The sequence below is a fragment of the Sceloporus undulatus genome, chromosome 2 (assembly GCF_019175285.1).
Source record: "Sceloporus undulatus isolate JIND9_A2432 ecotype Alabama chromosome 2, SceUnd_v1.1, whole genome shotgun sequence".
NCBI classification, from domain to species: Eukaryota; Metazoa; Chordata; class Lepidosauria; order Squamata; family Phrynosomatidae; genus Sceloporus; species Sceloporus undulatus.
In genome coordinates, this window is record NC_056523.1 from 165916871 (window position 1) to 165943626 (window position 26756).

Here is a 26756-nt window from a genome sequence, read left to right on the forward strand (position 1 = left end):
TTATTATTATTATTATTAGCAGTGGTTGTTCCCTCTGGTGGTACTCTCAGGGTCCCCTGCTCTGTCTTTGAAGTCTGTTTGCTGTTGTTCCTCATCATCCCTGATAATAGAGAGAGATTCAAATTGATTCTGTAGCTGCAAGCTCACAGAACAAACCCTAGTTTCCCTACTTCTTTGTGTGACATTCCTCCAACCATCTACTGTTGTATGTGAAGTAACCTCCTCCTCCCCAGCAACTTTCTCTGTGTGTTTCCCGTCGAAGACCCTTCGGTCCATTCCATCAAAAAAACCTCTTGCTCCATAAGATGCTGAAGTGCAGATACCTGGGCCTCCAGCTGCTGGACTTTCTCCTCCAAGGGGGTTACCAACTTGCACTTGGTGCAGATGAAGTTCCCTACATCCCTAGGCAAGAAGACAAACATCCCACAAGTGACTACAGCAGGTCCCTCAGTGTCCATACTGAGAAGTCTTAAGGAGGCACTGAAACAAGACTGTGAGCTTCCCCTGCTAAACACCAGTGTAAAGAACCCCTGCTGGCTTGGTCTTTGTCCTCAAGCTCTGTTAGGGAGCTCAATCAACTGAGACTGTAGTTATGTAGAGAGCTCCTGGCTACTAGCTCCTTCCAGAGGCAAGTCTCTGACTCACTTTCTCTGAGCAAAAGTCCCCACAAGCCCCTTAAAGAAAAAAGGGAAAAGAAAAAAATGAAAAATTAAAGGAGAACCCCTCCAACACTGTTCCCAGGTCAGCTTCTCCCTCTGTACTCCAAAACCTCCTTGACTATATAACAAAATTTAAGAATTAGCTTACTTGCTGTTCACCGCTATGATCTTTGGAATAGCGGTATATAAATAAAACAAATTATTATTATTATTATTATTATTATTATTATTATTATTATTATTTCACGCACCTCCGCCAGCACTTACATAGAATTAGACTTCTGGCTCCACCCCCCAGTGACCCACAGCAGTAGCTCAAAGTTTAGGAGTTTCAAGATCTCACCCAAGCACATGGACAAAGAGAACCAATCTTTCCTCCTTGAAGGAATGATCCTTGAAATAAAAATAAATATAAATAAATATTCTTGTTGGCCAGACCTATATGTAAATCATTACGATGGACAAGGTAAAAAGTGGCAATACCCAGAGCCAGTAAAATCAAAAAGGTTTACTTCTAGGTCAGTACCAATATGGGTCTTGCCACAGGAAGCCCTTTTTGGCAGAACTAGAAAAAACAATGACATACCATGGGCAATGTACAAGGGTCTAATAAATCATAAAAAGAAGGAGGACTTTATCCCAAAATCAATGCAACAACTGAAAGAAGAAGGCTTGATCAACGACTGGTTCAGCTATTTACAATTGACAGAGAGATTGAAACAAGACAAAAAGGAACCGGGATCTCTTTGGTCAAGATAAAGGCTATATTAAAAATATTACAAGGTGCTGAAAGATAGAGATCTGGAACAGGAACTAGTTAAATATACTATCATTAGATGGGCTCAAGATGTTGGAAATTTGATTGAATTGACAAAATAGGAAAAGACACTAAAGGAATCCAACAGATTATTGTCAAAACTACAAAGAAAACTTTTTAAAATGTCCCACAGCTGGCATTTAACACAGCATAAGCTAAAAGTGATTTATAAAACAGGAAACTCAGACTGTTGGAAATATTAATGTTTTTTCATGTGCGGTGGAAATGCAGCAAAGCAGAGAATTGCTGGAAAACAATACACACTTCAATAACAGACACCACAAAGATAAGCCTTCTGTTCGATCCTCTCCTGTTGTTTTTTTTAATATGGTACTAGAGATAGAAGCAGGAAAAGAGAAAATTAACAGACGGATAATCTTGTATATCATAACTATAGCCAGGATTCTATATGCCAAATATTGGAAGAGAAGCTAACTTTAATGATTTTTTAACTTTTGTAATGGAAGTTTTTATTTCTGTCTTTTAAAATTATTCTGCCTTTTTAGATTATTGTAACCCGTCTTGAATCTCATTGTGGGAGAAAGGCAGGATATAAACCCTTGAAATATAAATAAATATTCTCATTGGCCAGACCTATACATAAATAATTACAATGGACAAGGTAAAAAGCAGCAATACTCAGAGCCAGTAAAATCCAAAAGGTTTACTTCTCTAGGTCAATATGTCCTCTACTCAACAGTATTGGGACAGGAAATATAGGCAAGACTAAAAAGTTGTCACACTCTCATTACTTGGTCAAGCGGCTTCTTAAGAGATTTCATGTAGAGATCTTGTAGCACCTTTGAGACTCACTGAAAGAAAGAAGTTGGCAGCATGAGCTTTCGTAGACTTCAGTCTACAGCTTCAGATACATTTGAGGAATAAGAAGTTGGTAGTGGGAGCTTTTGGAGACTAAAGTCTACTTCCTCAGATGCATTTGAGGAATAAGAAGACGCAGGAGCTTTTGTAGACTGGAGTTCATCATACATCTAAACATGCATCAAAGAAAGTAGACTTAAGTCTGTGAAAGCTCATGCTGCCAACTTCTTTCTTTCAGTGAGTCTCAAAGGGGCTACAAGATCTCTGTACAGACTAACAAGGCTATATCTTTGAAATCTCAGCCTCAGGGGAAGGCAAAGGCAAAGGCCCTCTGAACAAGTATGTAGAGAGGTCTTCTTGTAGTACTTTGTAGTGACCAAATGCATCTGAGTCTAGGAAAGCTCCTGCTGCCAATTTCTTTCTTTCAGTGAGTCCCAAAGGTACTACAACAAGATCTTTCTGATATCCTGATTCCACAGCTAAATCTTTGAATTCTAGAGATGTTAATTATGCCCCTCAAGTAGGACTCCCAAAGGGGCAGCGCTTAGTCTAGTTCTGCCTATCTCCTAGAACGGTGGTCCCCAACCTGTTTGGCCTTCATTTCCCAGAAGCCTCAGCCACGTTGGCCAATAGTGTGGGATTCTGGGAGCTGGAGTCCAAAGTCCCTTAAAGAGCCCAGTTTAGAGACCACCACTGTGGCAGTGGACTCCATTTCAGGTTCTGTCACTAAGAAACCCGAGAGCCAGAGCGGTGTGATGCTTTTGTGTGGCGTTAGGGCCCTCCCTACACGAGCCACTCCCTCTCTCCCAGCCTCAGAGGGAGGCGATAAAGAAGCAAGTTCTGCCCAGAACGACACCAAGAAGCCCCTCAGGAGAGGCCCCTGGTCGCGTGACGCCCAACGTCCCATGAAGGGAGGCAGCGCGGCGGGACGCGGCGGGACTGAGTCGCAGCCGGCCGCCATCTTGTCCCTCCGACGGACCATGCGGGGGCGCTCCCTCCCCGCTGCCTTCGCCTTCTCCTTCGCCTTCTCCTCGGCGCTGCTGTGGCTGCTGCTCAGAGAAGCCTGGGCCCAGAGGAACGTAACACAGGGTGAGCCCGGTTCCTCCGGGGAGCCAGGCGTCGAAGGAGGCTGCTCTGGGGGACGTCTCTGGCGCTGCCATTTCCTCGGGGGTCCCTCCATGTGGGGAACTGGCCAGGCTGCATCCACACTGGAGAAATAACCCGGTTTGGCAGCGCTTTAACTCTTTGCTATGGAATTCTGGGAGCTGGAGTTTGTTGTGGGCCCAGAGCCCCATAACAAACTTCAACTCCCAGAATTCCATAGCAACCTTGAGCCAGAAAAGAGTTAAAGCGCTGCCAAACCGGGTTATTTCTCCAGTGTGGATGCAGCCTGGGCCAAGGGGAATCAGCGGAGGACACTTGTCCATAGAGAATCATTGGGAATATTTGCCCATAGGGAATCATTGGAAAAGACTTGCTGATAAAGAATATAGAGCCTGCAACACCAAAAAAGGGACCCAGAAATGATTCTCTCTGGGCAGGTAAGGCTTCCCTATGGGCAAGTAAGTACTGTACTGTCATTTATTTTAGTAGGTTCCCGTCAGACAGAACTACAACCCCCTCCTTCCACAGCACTGAGCCATGGCAGTTAAAGCGGTGTCGGACTGGACAGGCAGAAACTCCCTCTCCACTGCCCCCTCTGAGGCTCCTCCTGTGAGCCTCCTCAATTTGGGTCCCAGCAACTCAAGGCAGGGTTAGACCTACTACCCTCACCTTCGGGACCAGAAGGCTGACTCTGCAGCCTTAGGGTTTTTTACAACTCTCCTGCCCTCCCACCAACCCTTTAATTCTATGTTTTTGATACAGGAAAACGACGCATGGATATCCTTGTGCCTATGCTGCTTTTTCATTTCAGAGATGTATCTGTAGGGAAGCCGCTCGCAGTGGCACATGAAACCACTACCACACAAGGTGCTTTCTCAGTGACTCTTCAGCTGGCTATTGGTCTTTGTACAAAGAGGTCAGCTAAGGACATAATTTTGAACAGATGAGCAGGAAAAAAGCAGCTCCGTTCTCCATTATATGAAAGCAGGTTGAAACCCCACAGTCAGTACCATCCAGACCAAAGGCGGCCCAAACCTCACAGGTTGTCAGCACTGTGTGGTGTCAAGCTGCGCTGTGTGATTATTTTTTTGCCACCTCCCCACTATGCATGTGCGCCATAAAGCAAACACACAACCAGTGATCTTCAATTATCGTCCTCTTCTTGCCCAAATACCATTCCATTGGATGCCAGCCCATATGATCGGCCACACATTTGCACATGCGAGGCGTCCTTTGTACAGCGCATTAGTGTGCCCAGTAGCAAAGTATAGTCATGGAGGCTCCCCCATACCTTCACCCCACCCACCCCCGCCCCATTGGACTATCTGTTTTATATATGCAGCATGGGTAACACATTTATATACCAGTGTGATGATGTGTGTTTTCTGCCTTGAGTCAGAATATCTCACTTTCTTTTTGCTCTAGTTTTTAGCTCCAGAGCTCGGCTTAATTTCACTTCCCAACTGCTTTTGCCTCATGCGTTGTCTAAACCCCCTGCCTTCAAAGCAGCTGGAAGCCACTTTATTTTGCCTGTGTGTTTCTCCCCATAGAAGTACCTTTCTCAGAAATAGATTTTTTCATTTGGGCACTACTGAACAGTTCAGACCCTTGGATGCATGAGAATGGGGTAAGAGATGTTATTGTAGGCTTCCTCAAATGGTGTGCCTTCCAGATAGGTTGGGCCATAACTACCATTATCCCTGGCTTAGCAAGCAATAGCTATGCTAGCTGGAGCTCATGGGAGTCCAGTGCTGAATCTAGGACCCAAAGACCTCAAGGCCACTACTGTAGGGAAAATACATTTTCACCATAGATCATGATTGTTTATATAAATAAATATCCATATACCGTATTTATATTGCATGTTCAGATTTGTATGGACATGTAAAAGTGTGAGATTTTCTTGAGTCAATCACAAGCATTGTAAGAAAAACAGAGTTCTAAATAATTTTTAATAAAGCTAGAAACGGTAATAAATAAATAACTTGGCAGCACAGTGTTTACCCAAAAACAGAAAATCTGGAATGGCTAAACTGAATACACAGTCAAATTGACTTAGTACTTAGTGTACTCTAAAATTTAAAACATTGATATGGAAAGAAAGTACTACGGTACCTTTGCAAACAACAAATTTATTAGATTGTAAGCATCTGTGGACTGCAGTTTGCTCAGTCAGATGCGGATGGTGCTACCACATTGTACTGCATAGAGAAATGCTGAGGCAATCACCTCTGAGGTGTTCTTGTGCGGGATCATATTATGTATTAGTTGGGCACATTCACCTGTTTTTGAAAGGTGACGATGCTAATCAGAGCAATGCATACACATTACTATCACATGTTGTGGTGCTTTCAGTTGTACTGCTTTTAGATTTTTGGAAACTTAAAATTGGAAGGAATCAAAAGAACATATAGTCCAACTCGCTCCTATGCATGAATACATAACTCAGGCACTCTTGAAAAATACCCACCCAACCTCTGTTTAAACACCTCCAAAGATAGAGAATCCATCACCCTCTGGGGCAGTCCATTCCATTGCCGAACAGCTTTTACGGCAAAGTTCTTTCTGATGGTCCAATAAATCTGTTCTCTTGTAATTTGAATTTGTTGGTTCAGCTTCTACATTATACTTGTTCAGATATTTAAAAATGTCACTCCATAGTCTTCTCTTCTGCAGGATAAAAATAACTAGCTCCCTCAGTTGTTCCTCATAAGGCTTCGTCTCCAGACCTTTTATCGTCTTGGTCACCCTTCTTTGGACACATTTCCAGCTTGTTGATATCCTTGAACTGTGAAGCCCAGACTATTCCAGGTGAGGTCTGGCCGAAGCAAAAGAGAGTGGCATTAATACATCTCTTGATCAGCAGATACTATATTCCTGTTGATGCTGTCCTGAATTGCTTTGGCTTTTTTGGATGCTGCATCATATTGTTGACTCGTGTTCAGCTTCTTGTCATTCCTAGATCCTTTTCACATGTACTGCTTTCAGCCAAATGTCACCTGTAGTATATTTGTGCATTTTATTGTTGCTGCCTAAATGTAGTACCTTGCATTTATTTCTGTTGAAATTGGTTTTGGTGCAGCTCTTCAATCTGTCACAGTCATTTTCAGTTATGATCCTGTCCTTGCCAACCTGCCTGCAAGAATATCATGGGAGACCTTGTCAAAAGCCTGTCTGAAATCAAGCCTTACTGAAATCAAGGTGTTACAACATGTGTTTTTTGTTGTTGTTGTTGTTTCTCCCCCTTCCTTCCTCCTTTTTATGCTGCAAGAGTGTAACATGGCTACTTCTTTGAAAAAACACTACAGTGGAAAGCACCAGATTTAGCCAGATGGGCTAGGAGTCCAGGTACAGGTGGATGTTATTGTTCTGAATAAATGCAGATAGCAAGAGATCATATCAAAGGGACTAAAGGTGAAAAATCCACTACAGAAAACACATCACAGAAACTACAGTGACAAGTTATGCCACTTCCTCTCCAGGAAACTGCTTAGCGTCCTATATAGAAAATAAGAGCAAAGCAAAAAGGAAATCTCAGATCTGGAACTATACATACAGAACCACCAGCCGTCTACACATTTGAATACTTGACAAAATTTCTCTAGAAAAAAGGAAAAAAAGCAGCTGTGAGATGCAGTTTGCTTTACTAAAGAAAAAGAAAAGAAACTCTTACTACAACCACAGAAACGTGACCAACGTGGACAGTAATATTGTAAACCTTTCCACCACATAGTAAGCTAGACAGAGGAATTTGTCCTCTCACAAGGCCTACCCTTCTGCCCCTCAAAACCTTCACACAACACAGTTCTCTGGTGACTTGGTGGCTTTTTTCTGTCATCCACAACTCAAGGAATACCTCAAGAATAGTAACACTGGCTAGGACAACAAATCACAAATTTTATGTCAGTCTACACCACATGAAAATGATCATTGCACCAACACACAAGAATATGTTTTCCAAGTGCTACAAGAAGATGAGCTCTACATGGGCCTGGCCAGAACGTGGAATTGGATCTCCAAATAAAATGCTTTCATTCTTGTGTCCTAACAGATAATAAGAGATACAATTTATATTATGACACAATCTCAGCCATTTGGAATGAGACGCCACCCACATTCTTAGAAACTATCCAAACATTTTGATATAACAGGTTGACAAAGCAGGAGCTATGGTCATCATGAACAAGTCAGACTCTATACTGGAAGCTGAAAGACAACTATCCAACACTACATTTTACAGAATCTTCTCCAAAGATCCCATTAATGAATATCGGAAGGAATTACAAAAATTACCCCACTACTGTACAGAATCAAACTCAAATGAACACACCCCAGGAGCCCAAACTGGGCACCTTCTATAATAGTAACCAAAAGAACACACATGAGGCAGTCCAAGAAAACCTATTGTCTCAAGTATTAGAACCCTGACTGTTGGGATATTTAGATACAGTCAGCCTTCCCCATAGGTGGACTTGCCTTCCGCGGCTTTGAGTTTACGTGGGAGGCAAGCTCCAGCAGAAGTAATGAGGCGCGCCCCATTATTTTCTATGGGGCTTGAGCATACACTCTTTTCCCCATACATGGGGGGGGGGGGGTCCGGAATGGATCCCCTGCACATGGGGAGGGCAAACTGTATATGGGCTCAGTTCTCAGGCATATGCCATCAGTACTCCAAGTTATGTGCAAGATATAACTGATTTCCTGAGGAAAATATAGTTAATCCAAAGCTGCCCAGAAAACTCCAGCCTAGTCACTATGGAAGTGGAATCCCTGTACTGTACACCAAAATCCCTCTGCAGGATGCACTACAAGCTATCAAGAATACTATCCTGAGTTAGGCTAGAGCAGGGTAGGCAGTCATTGGGATGTAAATAACCCAGTACCTCCCATGGACAAGTATGACTGTCAGCCAACCATTAATCTAATCTAAACTGGTGCCATGTTCTCTGACTGCCTTGAATTCTGCCTGGACTTCTGACTACTATTCTGGACTACCCTTTGGACTGCCTGCCTAGACTGCTGAACCGTGAATTACTTGGACTGGACTGAACTACCTCTGTTTCTTAGCTGACATCTTAATGAGCTCTGACTCCCTATAACTGTGAAACACTGCGCTTTCATGTTGAAAGTCTGGTTTGCTTCCCAAGGGTAAAATAGGACAGCCACTTGGAAAGCAATCACTTGAGAAGTTCCACCAGGATTTCAGTAACTTCCATCCTACCATCATCCTGAGCCTGGAACACTCCACACAAGTTCACTTTCTTTATAGCACCATGCATAATGGACCTCTAAGCACCAAGAACATGCTACCAAGTCTATTGCTTCCAGCCAATCCTTTCAATACAATCATGTCTGCTCAGACCCACAAGACAGAGATTCAAAACTCTTGGATTTGCAACAGGTCTTTCTCAAACTAAAATGCCAACCAAAGGAACTGAAGAAATAAATTGGTAATGTAATTGGTAATTAATACACCGGAAGCATTTAATACTACAGAGACCAAACTCATATAACAGAACACCTCTACAGTCCCCAGCTGAGACCACTTAAATGGGCTACAACCATTTCTGCAAAATAACACAGCCCTATTACATGCTCTGGAAAGCAGGCCTTTATTGGCCCACAGACAATCTTCGTATCTTAAACAACTACTCACAACAGAATACATAAAATGGTTGGCAATACAGGGACAGGACCCTGCCAAGTCTGTCCCCACATATGTTCTGGGAGCAATATTATAGGGGCCAGTAATATCACTCACAACCTCAAAGGTACATTTACTTTTTCTTCCTTTAAAGTGATATATGCCATCCTATGCCAGCAGTGACCCCTACACTCTGCATTGGACAAACAAGACAGTCTCTATGCAGGAGGATTAATGCAGTGGTTCTCAAATGGTGGGCCAGGACCCCTGGGGTGTGTGCAAGAGTTGCTCGAGGAGGGGACATGAGACTTGGAGTCCTTGATTCCTCTTCCTCCTCCCAAACTTTTATATGTGTAAAATTTACATATGCATTGAGTTAAATATTGAATTTACTTAAAAATAAAACTGTTCTAATTTGAACAATGTTGTTATCTTATAAAATGTTAAAACATGAATATACATGAATGTGCGAATGAAAATATGTACACTAAATGATAAATCATACACTATGTTGAATGGGTTGGGGTGGGGGACATATGCATGTAGATGTAAAGGAGAGTCCAAAGGGTAAAATGTTTGAGTACCACTGGATTAGTGACACAACTCTGATACTATAAATGGCAGTACTCCAAAACTAGTCACAAAACATTTCAGCCTTGCTGGACACACAGTAAATGATTTACAGGTTACGGTCCTTGAAAAAGGAAATAATAAGGGAAGACTACAAAAGAAACTGCTGAATTGAATTATATTCACAAATACTAATATATTAGCAGAGCTATGAACAAAGACAATGTTTTTATGGCACACTACACATGTTAATACAAGAGTGCTCATAATAAAAAGTCTTCTCAGATAATTTTGAACCCTGGGAAACTGACTTTTGGTGAGTAGATGTATTGCTTTCACATATCAATATTGACTACTGTAAAGAGCTGAAAGAGCTGTATCACCTCATGCAGCCCTTTGAAAATGTGAGGCAAGGATCATTGTTTGCATCTTTATGGATTCTATTGCATTCTATCCAACTTCAACTGTATATGCCTTACTTGAAGCCATAATGTAACCCAGTACTGCATCCAAAGAAGTGGATTTATATCCATGAAAGCTAATCTGAAAAGAAAATCCAATTAGTTTTAAAGGTGCTGTCACATTTATTTTTATCTTTTTCTCCCCCCTCTTCCTCCTTTTTATGCTGAAAGATACTAACACAACTATTTCTTCAAAATCAATTATACTACATCCACAGTACTCCCTTTGTCTACCAAGCTTGTAATTCTATTTAAAGAGAGGGGGGTTTAATTTGACACAAATTAGAATCCTCAAATAATAGTGTAGGAAGAGACTTCAAGGGACATCAAGCCAACCCCCTGCCATGCAGGAATATATACAGTCAAAGCACCTTTGACAGATGGCCATCCAGCCTCAGTTTGTTTTTGAGAAATCCATGCTGGCTCTTAGTAATTGCAGCATTCCTATCTAAGTAACCCAGACTTACTGTTCTTCTTTTTGCGGTGGCAAAATACCAAGCTGGGGTGTGGCATGTGGTTGCCAACCCAGCGCTTTCAGGGGTAGCGTGACACAGCTTCTTTGGGGCAGTCTATTTCACCCCTTACACTCATTGAGAGTAGTTAGGTGTACTACCTTTTTACCCAGCCTGGGATGTTGTCCTCTTACTGCATGACTTATTCTCTTTTCACCAGCTAGAACAATGTTTTCCCTTTAGGAGAAGATGGAAGCAAAGCTCAGTCTTCTCTGTATTATGTTTTCAGGAATATCTTTCTATAACAAAGAAAATAAACTTCTAACTGTGTAGTGTGATTGTAGTGTGATCCTACTCATTAGTGGGTAAGACATTTTCTTCTGACTTATGGTGAATATATATATATATATATAGAGAGAGAGAGGAGAGTTCTGTCTCTTCAAGTCATTTCTGACCTACAGCGATCCTAAGGCTAACCTATCGTGGGGTTTTCTTGGCAAGAGGAGGTTTGCCATTGCCTTCACCTGAGAGCATGTGACTTGCCCAAGATCACCCAGTGGATTTCATGGACAAACTGGGTATTGAATCCTGGTCTCCAAAGTTATACACAACACTTAAACCACTATTCCATGCTGGCTCCCTCTATATATATACTGCCCTTGAGTCAGCTCTGATTCATGGTGACCCTGTGGATGAGACATCTCCAAGCCCACATATCCTCCACTGATTTTCTAAGTCCTGTAGATTCAGGCCTGTGACTTCCCTAATTGAGTCTAGCCATCTGGTGTGTGGTCTTCCTGTTCTACTGCCCTGCACCTTTACAAGCATTAATGCCTTTTTGGTGAGTCTTACTTTCTCATGATGTAGCCAATAAACTCAGTTTTGTCATTTTGGGTTCCAAGAGGAGTTCTGGTTTGAACTCTTCAAGGACCAATTTGTTTATCTTTTCTGCTGACCACAGTATCCTCAGTACTCTTGTTCAGCACTTTATCTTAATGGGTTGGTTTTTTCCCTGTTGGTTTTTTTCCCCTGTCCAGCTGTCAGATCCTTAGATGGTGATGGGGAATATTATGACTTGGATGATTCTGACTTTAGCACTCAGTTGTATGTCTTTACTCTTTAGAATTTTATCTAGTTCTTTCATAGCTGCCCTACCCATCCCTAGTCATCTTCTTATTTCTTGGCTGTTGTCACTATTATGATCGATGTTTGATCCTAGGTATAAGAATTATTTAACTATTTGAATTTCTTCATTGCCTAGGTTGAATTTATGTATTTAAATTGTAGTCATTATTTTTGTTTTCATTATAGAATCATAGAATCGTAGAGTTGGAAGAGACCACAAGAGCCATGCAGGAAATCACAATCAAAGCATCCCCAACAGATGGCTATCCAGCCTCTGTTTAAAGACCTCCAAGTAGGGAGACTCCACTACCCTCCGAGAGAGTGTGTTCCACTGCCAAACCGCCCTTACTGTCAGGAAATTCCTCCTAATGTTGAGGTGGAATCTTTTCCTGGAGCTTGCATTCATTGTTGCATGTTGTAGTTTCTGGAGCAGCACAAAGCAAGCTTGTTCCCTCCTCAGTATATCTCTTCAAATATTTAAAAAGGGCTATCATATCTCCTCTTAACCTTCTCTTCTGTAGGCTAAACACCCCCAGTTCCCTTAGTCAATCCTCAAAGGGCATGGTTTCCAGATCCTTCACCATTTTAGTCCCCCTCCTTTGGACACGCTCTAGTTTCTCAACATCCTTTTTGAATTGTGGTGCCCAGAACTGGACACAATATTCCAGGTGGGGCCTGACCAAAGCAGAATAGAGTGGCACTATTACTTCCCTTGATCTAGACACTATACCTTTATTGATGCAGCTTAAAATTGCATTGGCCTTTTTAGCTGCCGCATTACACTGTTGACTCATGTTCAACTTGCAGTCTACTTGGACTCCTAGATCCCTTTCACATGTAGTCTCATTCAGCCAGGTGTCCCCCATCCTATATCTGCATTTCATTTTCCCGCCCTAAGTGCAGTACCTTTGATTATGTTCAGCATTAAGCCTGCCTTTGCACTTTCTTCTTTGACTTTCTTTAGTAATTGTTCCAGGTATCATGTGCATATCTAAGATAGGAGGATAGGGAAGGTCCTCCTGTTTTCACTCCTCTTTCTTCTGAGCCTAAGCCTGCTGTTCCTATGATGTTTTCTGCATACAAGGTGAACGAGTATGGTGATATACCCTTTTGCCAGTTGTGCAAATCGCCTGATCCCTTTGCCAGTTGAGAACCAATTTGTTTCTCCAAATTGTGTTCTGATGGTAGCCTCTTGTCCTAAGTACAGATTTCATATCAGGTCTCTCAGATGTAGTGGGACTCCTGGGTCATTTAACAGCATTCTGTAGCTTTTCGTGATTTATTCTGTGCAGTCACATGATTTGCTGTCATCTATAAAGCACATGGTGATTTTTTTCCCCCTGGAATTCCTTTGTACGCTCCATTAGCCATCGCATGTTTACAATGTGGTCCCTACTGCTTCTTCCTTTCCTGAATCCCACTTGAACCTCTGAGATTTTTCTCTCCATGTATGGTTCTGTGCTGCAGAATTTTGAGCATAATTTTGCTTGTGTGGGAGATAATGCCATGGTACTATAATTTCTACAGTCTTTAATGTCTCATTTTCTGTGGTATAGGATATATATTGATCACTTCCAATCTGTTGGCTGTGTTTTGTTTTCTATATTTGTTGGCATATGTTACTTAGCACTAGAATTGCTTCTGTCTGTGTGTATTGTAGCAGTTCATTTGGAATACCATATATAGTCGAATATAAGTCGACCTCATGTATAAGTCGAGGGTAGGTTTTGGGGCTAAAATTATGCATTTTGATATTACACATGGATAAGTCGAGGGTAAATTTAGGTGCATGTAACAAAGGGCTGGACAATGTGATGGGTGGATTTGTAATTGGTTGACTAACCAAACCCAAATGGTACTCAGCAATGGCTCCTCCTCATCCAGTGAAAAATGACTAGTGGGATAACACACGATTCTATACCAGGCCCAGTGCTATTCAGCATCAGTTACTTGGATGATGGAATAGAGGGCATGCTTTTCCAATTTGCAGTTGACACTAAATTAGGAGGTGTAGGTAACACCCCAGAGGACAGTATCAGAATTCAAAATAACCTTATCAGACCTTAACATATTAGATAGCTGAGTGAAAACTAACAGAATGAATGTCAACACGGAGAAATGTAGAATACTACACTTGGGCAGTAAGAATGGAACGCACAAATATAGGACAGGTGACACCTAGCTTGACAGCAGTACATTCAAGAAGGATCTAGAAGTCTTAGTGGACCACAGGCTGAACTTGAGTCAACAATGTGATGTGGTAGCTTAAAAAGCCAATACAATTCTAGGCTGCATCAATAGGAGTATAGTGTGTAGGTCGAGGAAAGTGATAGTACGTCTATTCTGCTTTAGTCAGACCTCACCTAGAATACTGCATCCAGTTCTGGGCACCATAATTCAAGAAGGATGTGGACAGGCTGGAGCATATCCAGAGGAGGGTGACTAAAATGGCGAAAAGTCTGGAAACCATGCCCTATGAGAAACAAATTAGGCGGTGGGTATATTCAGCCTGGGGAGGAGAAGATTAAAGGCTGACATGATAGCCATGTTTAAATATTTAAAGGAATGTCATACTGAGGATGAAGCAAGCTTGTTTTCTGCTGCTCCAGAAACTAGGGAATGGAGCTACAGGAAAAGAGATTCTACCTAAACGTGAGGAACAACTTCCTGATGATATGAGCTGCTTAACAGTGGAATACACTCAGAGGAGTCTCCTTTGGAGGCTGGATGGCCATCTGTTGGGAGTGCTTTCATGATGTCTTCCTGAATAGCAGAGCTTTGGACTAGACAGCCCTTGTAGTTGCTTCCAACTCGATGATTCTGTGATTTTATGGTTCAGCCTTAGTCTTTTGGAAGTTTTAATAAAGGTCTCAGTGTCAACACCCTCAGCATACATGTCAGCTTTGCGCTAATCCTGAAAGGGAAATGGGCCAAACTGCTTGCATCCCATCTTTATATACAGAGGGTTTTTAAAGGGTCTTTCCTTGTTTCTTCTAGTAAATGTCCATTGCAGGGGTAGGCAACCTGCGGCCCGTGGGCCGGATGCGGCCCGGCAAGGCCTTGGGACCGGCCTCTGCCTGGTGCTGCCGCCGATTGCCGCCGGAGCCTTTGGCCTCTTGTGTGAGGGCGTGGGGCCTTTGGCCTATCAAGAAGAGGCGGGCAAGGGTGGGCAAGCGGCGGGCAAGGGGGGCAATTGTCTATAGAAGCCTCAGAAATATGTATTTATATTAACATTTTTTTAAAAATCAGCAAAAATTTTTGCGTGTCCTCCATTTTTTAAAAAAGTGCCCTCCATTTAAAAATTTTGTCCTACATTTGTCCCGGTTTATTTATTAATTTCATTTTTTTTTTAAAAAAAATTTAATTATTTATTTTTTTGGCTTCGGCCCCCCAGTTGTCTGAGGGACAGCAACCCGGCCCCCGGCTCAAAAAGGTTGCCTACCCCTGGTCCATTGCTTTCCTTCATGGGATCTACATGTGGTTTTGCAAGCTTTGTTGAAGGCTCTTTGGAGATTATCAGATGAGGAAAATGCTGGGAGTAAAAGGCATACTTCCAGCATAATTGTGCAATCGCACTGAAGATTTTCAGTCAATGTTGTACTCATCCAGGACTAATCCCATGAAGATCCAGGAATGCTCCAGCAACAAACCATTCCCGGAGAAGTCCTGGGAATGGTTGAGTTCAGGTCTGCACAACATATAGCCCAGGGGGTGCATATGGCCTACCAAAGGATTTTGGGCAGACCACAAGGATGTGGAATGATTTCAAGGTTCTTCCACCACTCGGCCTCCTCCCAAGGAGAGGCCAGGCAGAGGAGGAGGAGGAGGCGTGGCAAATGCTTGCCCCTCAAGGCTCCTCCAGTGCCCAGCCTAGAAGGCTTGGAGGTGGAGGAGGAGGAAGAGGGGTAAAATGCATGCCCTGCAGGGCTCCTCTGCCGCTTGGCCTTCTCCCAAGGAGAAGACCAGGCAAAGGAGACAAGGATGAGTGAACATTCACCATGTAAGGCTCCTCTGCCGTTTGGCTTTTTCCTGGGCAGAGCGCTGGGCAGAGGAGGAGGACAAAATTAATATTAATAATATTAATTATTAATAAATAATGTCATTATAAATTAATTAATATTTACTTATTAACCTATCTGCCGCCCAAAATTAGTTTAGCCTATTTTAATTTTGACCCATACCTACCAAGTTGTGCAGGTCTGGTTTAGTTGCAGAAACATTCCTGGATCTTCATGGGATAAATCCTTGATGACCTTGATGTGTCTGAAAATCTTCAGTGCTATCGCGTTATTATGCCAGGAGTATGTCTTTTACTCCCATCTTTTTTCCCTTGTCTGATAATCTCCTTTGAGATTGGTGGGTTTGGAATTCCTTACGTTGAAAGTTTTTGTTTTTGATTGTTATTACATCTGCTCACATAGGCCAGAAACAGGTGGGTCAGAAGGGATGCTGCTGGGCTGTGCTGGGGTTGTGACATTTAGGTGAAGCATGGCCCGAACGCAGCCAGAAGCCGCTCCAAGCGAAAAGAACTGGCCCAAAAAACACTCCTCTTCAGAGGCTGTTCAAAAATGTGGGGGCAGGCCGGATCGGGGCTACGTGCATGCAATTGTTACAGCACCAACACGAACAGTGTGTGTGGCCCCAATCCATACTTTTTGGACAGTCTGTTTCACCCCATAGTTTCTGAGTTGAGACCTCTGTCAGTAAGAAGGAGTTGTATGTTTTTCATAAGGGTTATTCTTCACTTAGACCATAGATCTCAGGAGTGTTCTGCCTTCTTTTTGCTCAGGTTCTAGAGCATTGCAGGAGAAAGTGGCAAAAATTAGATGTATGTAGGGCTCTTAAATTTTATTTAGAAAAGAGGATTTTCATAAATCAGATTATTTGTCTCCTTTCAAGAGAAGACTAAAGGTCATTAGGTGACTTCCATTTTGTCTCATTGGTTAAGGCTTTACATTGAATTAGCTTCATAATTCTATACAGATTTGAGAAGACGTTCAGGCACATTCCACTCATATTGTGGCCACTTCTGTGACTTTGGATGTGGCAGCAACTTTAGTAGAGATTTGTAGGGTGACCACTTGGGCTTCCCTATCTTCCTTCAGGCATTGCAAGATTGACTAATTTGCTTTAGCAGATGCCTCTTTTGGCAGGCAGGTTGTGTCTCTGTAGTTCTGGTTTGTCAGCTGGCTGCCCATTGGTTGTGGTGAGCACTTGTATAGGTCCTAGCATGAGGATTATCTCCCCACACCACAGGAAAATGGGACATTGGTACTTACTGTGGAGGTTGTTTTTTTTACAGTTGGGAGGGAATCCTTCCCACCCTGCTTGGTGGGGTGTTTGTTGTTGGGAGCCACTGTTGCTACTTTGATATCTCATTGGAGCTTGCTATTCCATTGCTGGTGGAAGAGGCTACCTCTCCCACTTAGGGTGGTTAGGCTGATAGACATTTCAAAGAAGCCCTACCTTGGAAGCACATGGGAGAAGCAATACCCACCTTAAGGATTCCCTCCTCACTACTTTGGAAAAGGAACCCTCATAGTAAGTACCAATGTTCCAATATTTAATTGCTCCATTTTATCATTTAAATATATTACAGTTGGCCCTCCATATCCACGGAGTCATTGCCAAAATCCGACCATATCTCTCCGCCTCTACTGCCAAGATCCTGGTCCATGCCCTAGTGATCTCACGACTTGATTACTATAACATCCTCCTGGCTGGGCTTCCTCTTTCTTACCTCCGTCCTTTAATTTCTGTCCAGCATTCAGCTGCACGCATTATCACATCCGCCCACCGCTTTGACCATATCTCTCCTGTCTTGGCATCCCTTCACTGGCTCCCCCTCCCTTTCTGCATTCAGTATAAGCTCCTGCTGTCAACGTTTAAAGCCCTCCATGGGCTGGCCCTTCCTTACTTATCAGACCTTCTCTCTCCTCACATTCCCACTAGGGCCCTCCGTTCTGGTAGTCAAGGTCTGCTGTCCCAGCCCAGGATTTCCTCTGCCCCAGCTTGGATTCGCCCCTTTTCACTCGCTGCCCCGCACTCCTGGAACCTTCTTCCCCTGCGAGCAAGAGACATCACTTCTTTAACCAGCTTCAAAATGGAGTTGAAGACCATCCTGTTCAGGGCAGCGTTCCCAGGCATTGCATAATTGTCACTTGCTATTTGATGTTCTTTTGTTGTCTGTTTTACTGAATCATTCCCTGTATTGCTATGTATTTTATATGTATTATCCTACTAGAGAGGCCCCTTCCCCACCACCACGCCCTTTGTGTCATGTCTTTTTAGATTGTAAGCCTGAGGGCAGGGAACTGTCCAATTAAAAAGATTGTATGTACAGCGCTGTGTAAATTTACATCGCTTTATAAATACAGGTTAATAATAATAATCCACAGATTCAAGCATCCACAGATTTAAAATATTACAAAATACAGTATATAAATTCCAAAATGCGAATCTTGGATTGTTCCATTTTAGGTAAGGGACACCATTTTTATCCATTGTATTTAATGGTACCTGAGCATCCACAGATTTTGGCATCCATGGGGAGTCCTGGAACCAACTGCAATGAATACCAAGGGCCTACTGTAATCTTTTAAATGTGTTGTCAAGATAGGCATGTTGCATTCTTTATGCAACAGGATGTTATCCAAAGCAGATATATGGGGAAAAATAATTTCTGCTGTTACCAGGTATTCTTTTGAAATTCCAAATAGTGTAAATAATGTTACTGGAATGAAATACATGAAAGTCCCACTGATTATTTGGTACATTTTAAGTTACTGACAGATCATCAGCTCTACAGTATTTGCTTAATAAGTTTTGAACTAAATTAAGCTAGTACTTTAGTTGTTCACTGAAGCATTCTGGTTTGCTTCCTTTTTCCAACAGAAGATGGTCCACTACATCTTGTATGTCAGGCTAGTCAAATTTAAACAGTGAATATCTGCTTAGCAACTGCTTCATCTGTGTTGCTGTTAAATGCATGCTGTATTTTTAAGAAATTTAATAAACATCATATCTTTGTATGTGCCTTCAAACCATTTCTGACTTATGGCTACTCTAAGGCGAACTCTCATGGGTTTTTCTTGGCAAGATCCCTTCAAAAGAGGCATGCCATTGCCTTCCCCTGAGGCTGAAAGCATGTGACTTGCCCAAGGCCACCCAGTGAGTTCCATGGAGATTCGAACCCTAGTCCCTAGAGTCATAGTCCAACACTTAAACCACTATACTACGCTTACCAGTATAATTATGTTTTATTTCTAGAATGTGGATTGAGACCTGCTATGGGTCCTGGAACCGGGCCTCGGATTGTAGGTGGACATGATGCTCACCCTGGAGCATGGCCGTGGCAAGTTAGTCTTCAGTTTTATGAAATTGGCCTAGGATATATCCATCTATGTGGTGGATCATTAATTACCAACATCTCAGTGGTGACAGCAGCACACTGCACAAAAGCATCAACGTATGTATTTGTTGTTGTAGTTGTTCTAAATCCTCTTCAGTTTTAAATATTAGAAAGGCCTTTGGTTAAAAAAGTGTTACAGAGGCATAAGTGTAGCAGATAAAATTATCTAGGCCAATAAAACAAAAATTTACCTGCTGATATTAATATATATGTAAAAGTGAGGGCTTGGAACAAATTGTGAGGGCGCATCTCTAATTATGTCCCAGGAGTATTTTTCAGAACTTTGAACCAGCATGAAGCAGAAACCTGTAATGCTAGCCAAAGCTTAGATAAAGAAATAAGTTTGCAAGAATTGGAGAATGTCTCTTGAAGGTTTGCAGTAGATACCTGTATGTTTTCTTCTTTGTAATCTTTCTTCCATTATCTGTAGGAAAAAGAGGAGTGGGGCCCTCAATGAGGAGAAAAGGGAGGCTGGGCTTTTACAGAGAAGACTCTGTAACAAGGGCTTTGTTAACTGAGATATGCCTGTGTACTCCATCTGGCTATAAAACACTGCAGTGCCTAGATCCAGAGCTCACAGCCAAACTCCATAGAGTTAGGAGTTTGGCTGTGAACAATGGATCTAAGAACCGCAATGTTTTATGCCAGATAAAAAAGGCTTTGTTAACAAAACTCTTTTTTATAGTCTTCTCTGTAAAAGTCCAACCCCCCTTTCCTCCTCATCTGTCTAGCTGAAAGCAGCAATGGCATGAAGAAGATGATGAAGAAAGGCTGGAGAAATACAGATTTTCGGTGCTGGGTTTTCAGCAGCGTGACTAAGCATTACAATAAAGCATGAGTTGGGAAAGAATGGGGATTCTACACTGGTTGATCCTATTGTAACAGTGTGCACCTGCCTACAATAGCCTTAGTAAACAGCAGCTGCCTCTAAAATCCATTACTGAACATGTGTGAACAGCAAAAAAGAGAAAAAAGGGAAAGCAGATAGGCCTGCCACTCCATCTACCTTCAGCATGTTCAGCATGAAACAAGTTGAAATGCGCTTCTTTTTTGTGGTATAGGAGACTATCCCTATTTTTCGTGTTGTTTCTACTTATGGTAACAAATTTTCTGTTAAAGAAGCCATGCCCAGGAACACTTTGACTTTGTTAACTGAGGCATACCTCTGTGGCAAAGAAGAGAGTTCTTTGAACCCAGGGATGTGCAGACTGCATCCCCAAGACATATACAGGCCCAAGGATGTACTTTTTGCCCAAGACATCCCTAGACCCCACAGCCCAGGCTCCCTGTGGCCTCTTCCTGAAGAAACACTAGGGGCAGGAAGTCACCTTTAAATAGGTCACATGGACGTTTGCATTGTTTAAGATTAAAGAACCCATTTTTCAAGGCATAGAAAAGACTTGTGGCCACTTCCAAGTTTTTGGTTTTCATTTTTTTTTTTTTTTTTTTTTTTGTCCCCAGGGAATGCTGGCACAGGTTATTGGCCCCAGATGTAATGAAAGTTGCCCATCTGTCCTCTAACCTTGTGATGTGCCCCTCCCTTATTTTAGTGCCTACCTGTAGCATACTGTGTTGTGATAAGGGTTAAATCCTGCAAATTCTGTGGCTGGTTCTGTCAGCATTCTATCATTTCAGTTTCAGCTGTTCTCACCCATGAGCCTGATTCCTTGAGCCACAAAGTTTACCTAACTTTGCTCTTCTTCTTCATGGTCTCTGTGAAGCACACAAATAGGTTATTCTGCGCCTGGGCAGCATTTCCGGATCTTACTGGAATCGCTAGGGAAGACTTGGCGGTAGCTCCGCTCACCCTCTATATAGGCAAGAGGTCTTCCCGCCCTCTCAGTTCCTTTTGTCCACCGCGTGAGCAGCTTACGAGCCTCGCTCAGGAATCACTCCTTCCTTAGCTTTAGCTTTCGTTTACTGTGTTTGCTCTGACTTAGTTTTGTCTTGACGACTCTTTGGATTGTGATTTGAACTTGGATTTGGACTTTCACTAACGGTAACAATTCAGGCTCCTTGACTATTCTCTCTCTTTGTCCCTTGGCTTCGTTGAAAATGTCTACGCACTCTTTCAAGAAGTGCTCTGATTGTGGGACCAACATCCTGGCACTCGACGGACACTCTTTGTGCCTCCTCTGCCTGGACGAGGGCCACGTCCCTGCTTCTTGCCCTCATTGCATGGCCTTCACTCCACAAGCCAGGAAGAACAGGGAGATGCGCTTGAGATACATGCTCTACATGCAAATTTTGAGGCCTCCCTCCTCCTCTAGAGCCTCTGCCAAGGCTGCCACTCCTCATCTCTGGCTATAGGGGGTCCCTGCCAAGGCTACTGCTGCCGAGGGCACTACCCCCTTGTCTCCTCTGAGAGTCCCTGGCAAAGCTACTGCAGCTGAGGGCAAACCCCATACCAATGTTTCTGGGTCTCAAACCCCAGACAAACTGAGGTCCACAGACCAGGATGTGGCTGGCCACCCATCCTCATCAAAGAGGAGTAAGTCTTCTGATTCCTCAAAGCCGGAGAAAAAGAAGCACAAGTCCCGGGACAAGTCCAAGGACTCATCCCATCACCCCGCAAAAAAGCCTCATCTTTCTGCAGACTCCAACACTAATGGCCGGTCCCACACCAACGTGCCACCCCAGCCAGCTGACACTGACCTGGTTTGGGTATTGTGTTCCCAACCAGCACCTCTAACCCAGATATCTTCCGATCCCGACTCTCGGGCTCAGCTCGAAAGGTCCACATTTTTGCATTCCCTCACCGATCCCAACCAACTCTCGGAGGACGAAGAGGAAGCTTCCCCTCTCACCCATGTGGTGATCCCAGACCAACTCTCCCAGACTTTGGAGGTCGTTGGCTTCCAGGATGAACAAGACTACAACACATCCTCTGTCATTGCTGAACCCCCCCAGTCATCTTTGATCAAGCCACAGGCTCGTACTTCCTGCCTCTTGATCCCATCTTTCCTCCACCAAGGTCATCTGTTCCATCCATTCTATCTCGGTCTCATCTCTCCGCTTCCCGAGTGGAACCGGCCCATCCCATGCACTTGACCTCTGCTGTTGCCTTGCAAGGCTGCCCTTCGTTGCCGGTACCGATAGCCTCTCAGGCCCTCTCAGCTCGGACCAGGACCAGATCACTCTCCACTGAATCCGTAGACCGCTCCGTCTTGGATTGTGCCCGGCCTCTCCAGGCACGTTCTTTTGCTGTCCTTGAGACTCCCTCCTTCTCGGATGACATCTCCTTCTTGGAGCAGATGATTCGGATGGGCAAAGCTTTGAACATCGAGGTCCTCCATGCAGACTCTCAAGCTCTCAACCCTATTGATGAAAGGGTTCGTGACAAGTTTCCAACTCCGACCTCTATTGCATTCCTGCCATCCATGTCCAGAATTGCAAAGAGTTTTTGGCCCATTCTGGCCATGGCCCAGCCTCCCACCAGGAAATTGGGCAATCTCTACCATATCTCACCCTCAGAAGAGATCTGGCTTTTTGAACACCCTCACCCTAACTCGGCAGTCATGGAAGCCTCGCCTCCAATGATGGCTCTGTCCCCCAATGACAAAAAGGGTCATAAGCTTGACACCATGGCATGGAAGTTCTACGCCTCTGCAGTCTTGAATCTTAAAATCCAAAACTATTTAGCTTCCATGGCTGTCTACCAACAGCAACTTTGGTAAAAACCTCTTCCCCTCTATGAAGACCTCCCTGAGGACAAGAGACGGACGGCCATGGCCATCCACGCAGAGGCCCACGCATTGGCCTAACACCAAATTTCAGTGGCCCGACACTCTGCTGACTGTGCCTCCTGACAGCTTTTGGGCTCCTTAGCCCTCCGACGCCATGCCTGGCTAAGATCTTTGGATCTCACGCCTCAGACCAAACAGGCTATTGAAGAGCTTCACTTCGACGCTATGGGACTCTTCCATAAGGAGACTGATGAAAAACTTGATTTCAAAAACAAAATGAAGAATATGGCCCATAAATACAATATGTCTTCTTCCTCCACTTCTCGCCCTCCTTTCTCTCAACGTTGTTCAGGATGGCAAAGACCCCCCTACCCCTCCCAGCCAGGATAGCTCAAACCATTCCTCGGACTACCAACAACAGCGCTTCCTCTCCCAACTACAAGGAAAGCGCCAGCAAAAACAGAAATACAAACAGCCCTTCCACAAAAAGGAAAATTCAGAACAAGGCAAACGCTGCTTCTGAAATTCCCCAGTGCACTCCATTCTGTCAACCCCCTTCAGGGATTGCCTGGCCCACTTCCTCCATTCTTGCACCTCTATAACATCTGACTTCTGACTGCTCTCCATTGTCTGTAGGGGTTATGGCCTGGAGTTGCAATCCCCTCCCCCAAGGGGTATCATCCTCACCACTCTCCCCTCAGACACCCTTCTCGATGAGATGCGCTCCTTGTTGCAAAAAGGGGCCATTGAGCCTGTCTCTCCATCCCGGACCTGACACGGTCTATTTTCCAGATACTTCATTGTCTCCAAAGCTACAGGTGGCCTCCATCCCATCTTGGACTTGCGTTTTTTAAACTCTTTCATGGCCTACAAGCATTTCTGTATGGTAACCTTGGCTTCCATCTTGCCTCTTCTACAGGAGTCAGACTGGTTCGCCACCTTGGACCTTTGGGATGCCTATTTCCACATCAGCATCTGAGAAGACCAACAGGACTTTCTTGCCTTCTCTGTTGGCCCTGACTGTTTTCGGTACAGAGTGCTGCCCTTCGGACTTTCCTCCCCACCGAGGGTTTTCATGAAGTGCATGGCGGTCGTAGCTGCATACCTCTGCCAACAAAACATCATCCTCTTTCCTTACTTGGATGACTGGTTGTTCGTGGCCCCGTCCAAACCACCTTGGACTCCAAGACCTACAGAGCATACCTCCCTCATGACAGGTTCCTCAATCTCAGGTCTCCAATCCATCGTTGCCTTGCCTCCCAGCGCATCACTGCCCGAACAGCTCAGGTGGCCCTCAGCCATATGGCATCCACCATGTATGTCACGCTGTGGGCTTGTCTCCGTATGCGTCCTTTCCACTAAAGGTTAGTTGGCACTTGTCAGAAACTTGACACTCACACTGTTTCTGGTTTAATAATTGTTTATTGCCAGGACACTCCTTCATAATGGGAAAAGCTTGCCATTCTAACCCATTTGTGTGCTTTGCAGAGACCACGAAGAAGGACAGGTTGCTTACCTGTAACTTTAGTTCTTCAAGTGGTCATCTGCAAATCCACACAAATCCTGCCCATCCTCCCCTCTGTTCTGCCCTTTTTTCCTTGTCTGCTCTTACAGCGGACCATTTTTGGAACTGACAGGGCGGGAAGACCTCCTGCCTATATAGAGGGTGGGAGGAGTTACCGCGAAAAAGTCTTCCCTAGTGATTGCAGTAGGTTCCGGAAATGCTGCGCAGGCACAGAATAACCCATTTGTGTGGATTCGCAGATGACCACTCAAAGAACTACAGTTACAGGTAAGCAACCTGTCCTTTTAGCCCAGGACTAGAGAAACTTTTTTTTTTTTTTTTTGGCTTTGAGATCCACATGTGGCAAATGACTGGCAAGTCAGGGTCTCTGTGTGCACATGCATAGTTCTTCATTGTGGTCTCTATACATTACATACATTTGTTTGGACCTGTGTAGAATGTCTCTTGGAATATTGTAAGCTGAGTTTTTTTAGTAGAAATCCTGCCCCCGTCTCTACTGTGCACAGATATGTACCTTTCCAGTGATTTATATTTTAGCTGCCACTCCAGTAGCAGCATGAAACATTTTCTGTTGATTCTCACTTGGAAAGAAGAAGTTAGTTGAGTGGACATTTTTCCCCTTATAGTTTTAATTACAGTGGACTCTTCCCATCCACAAGGGTTTGGTTCCAACCTCCAATGGCAGAAGACATGAACAGCCTCAGCTCAAATTATCTAATGACGGGGACATGTGCATGGATCCATCAGAACATCGACATGCACATACCATCATTGAATATTATGGGCCATGGCAATCCCAGGTGGTCAAATCTGCAGATTGTCAGCCTGCTGAAACGAAGGACTCACTGTATCTTCATTTTTGACAGTGTGTTCCTCATCATTTTCTGGGCTTTTATTCATTTATGTTTCAGTACCCACATGAGCCCTCTGGCCTATGGTCATGAAAATTCTCATTTTCAAGTATGTCAACTATGGAAATAAGCTTTTTCCAGTGATGGAGAGAAAGCATCCTTAATGTGTGTTAGACCATGTGGCTTGCTCTAGGTCAGGCAGGAAGTAGACAAACTTTAGAGGCATGTCCACAGGAAGGATGCGTGTCCAAACGGTGCAGTGCACCAGGGACGTCACAGCGCTGCTCCAGGGTGCTTATGGCGCCTCTGTTGCAGTGGACAAAGGAGCTGTGTTTCGTGGCTCCTTTGGGGTAGGGTTGTCATTCTCTACCATCAAACCAGGACAAAATGTAGAAAAAAAGGTAGGACATGCACCCTGTAAATGGTGCGCCAACATGGCTCACAGTAGGACTCGGGACATTAAAAATATAGGGGCCCCAAGTGTACTTTCTGCCTCAGTGCCCCTAAAGGCCTAGCTATGGGCCTGATTTACCTGTCCTGTAGAGGAGACCACGGAAGGAGGATGTGGCTCAGACAGTCTAAGGGAGGCACAGGGAGTTGAAGAATCTCTTTGTGTATGTGAAAGGTCTAGGTGATATCTTGCAATATAACAAAGACCTGATGATCTTCTGGAACCAATAATGGGATTCCAGAACAGTCGGTGGCTTTAACTTCAGTTACAAAAACAGTGATCCAATTTAGCACAACTCCAGGATAGATGGATAGGGAAGTTGGCTGGGAACACAGCAGGGGGTTAGGAGGCAGTGTTGGCTTACTTGCTGTTACCTTTGTCTGTGGTATACGGACAGCCTGATGGGGAAGGACATAGTGATCAGCAAACACATTCAGCTTTTATTTCAGCATTTAGCAGTGATGTCACCCCCTCATATGATGTCACCTGGTGAGGTCTGCACCCCCCATGACACCACTGCCCTGTCAAGCTTCCCACAAAAGAATGTGGGAAATCATGCATCTGTGTCATATAGAATTGTTGTTGTTGTTATGTGAATTGTTGCTGCCCTTGAGTTGACTTCTTCTGATGGCGACTCTGTGGATGAGACATCTCCAAGACACCCTGTCTCCAGTTACTCTACTCAGGTCCTGCAAGCCCAGGCCAGTATCCTCCCTGGTTGATCTTAACCATCTGGCATATGGTCTTCCTCTCTTCCACCTTTCCTAGCATCACTGGTTTTTAATGATTAATTTCTTCTCACGACATGCCAAAGTACAACAGCCTCAATTTACTTAACTTAGTTTTTTGTGGGTTTTTCAGGCTATGTGGCCATGTTCTAGAAGAGTTTATTCCTAGCGAAACATCAGGCATAAACTCTTCTAGAACATGGCTACATAGCTCACAAAACTATGGATGCCGGCCATGAAAGCCTTTGACTTCACATTACTAAACTTAGCTTCCAGGGAGAGTTCAGGCTTGACATGTTCTAGAACCCATTTGTCTTGTTGGCTGTCCACAGTATTGTCAGTACTTTTCTCCAGCACCACATGTCAAATGAGTTGATTTTCCTCCTATCAGCTTTCTTCACTGTCCAGTTCTTGCATCCATACAATACAGTGTCTCATAAAACTACAAATCTC

The 26756-nt window shown here is 43.8% G+C and overlaps 1 protein-coding gene across 2 annotated transcripts in view; it reads left to right on the forward strand.

Annotated features, from left to right (window-relative positions):
- Positions 1–2887: 2887 nt before the first annotated feature.
- The window catches only part of LOC121921320 (transmembrane protease serine 12-like), a 41524-nt gene continuing 17655 nt past the window's right edge, over positions 2888–26756 (forward strand). Inside the window, exons 1-3 of one of the 2 annotated variants that reach the window (XM_042449227.1) lie at positions 2888–3384; positions 4162–4266; positions 18921–19119. In XM_042449227.1, coding sequence (XP_042305161.1) covers positions 3051–3384; positions 4162–4266; positions 18921–19119 — 638 coding nt within the window. In that variant the 5' untranslated portion in view covers positions 2888–3050. The remainder of the gene's footprint in view (positions 3385–4161; positions 4267–18920; positions 19120–26756) is intronic. The other variant, XM_042449228.1, reaches the window with a different exon arrangement.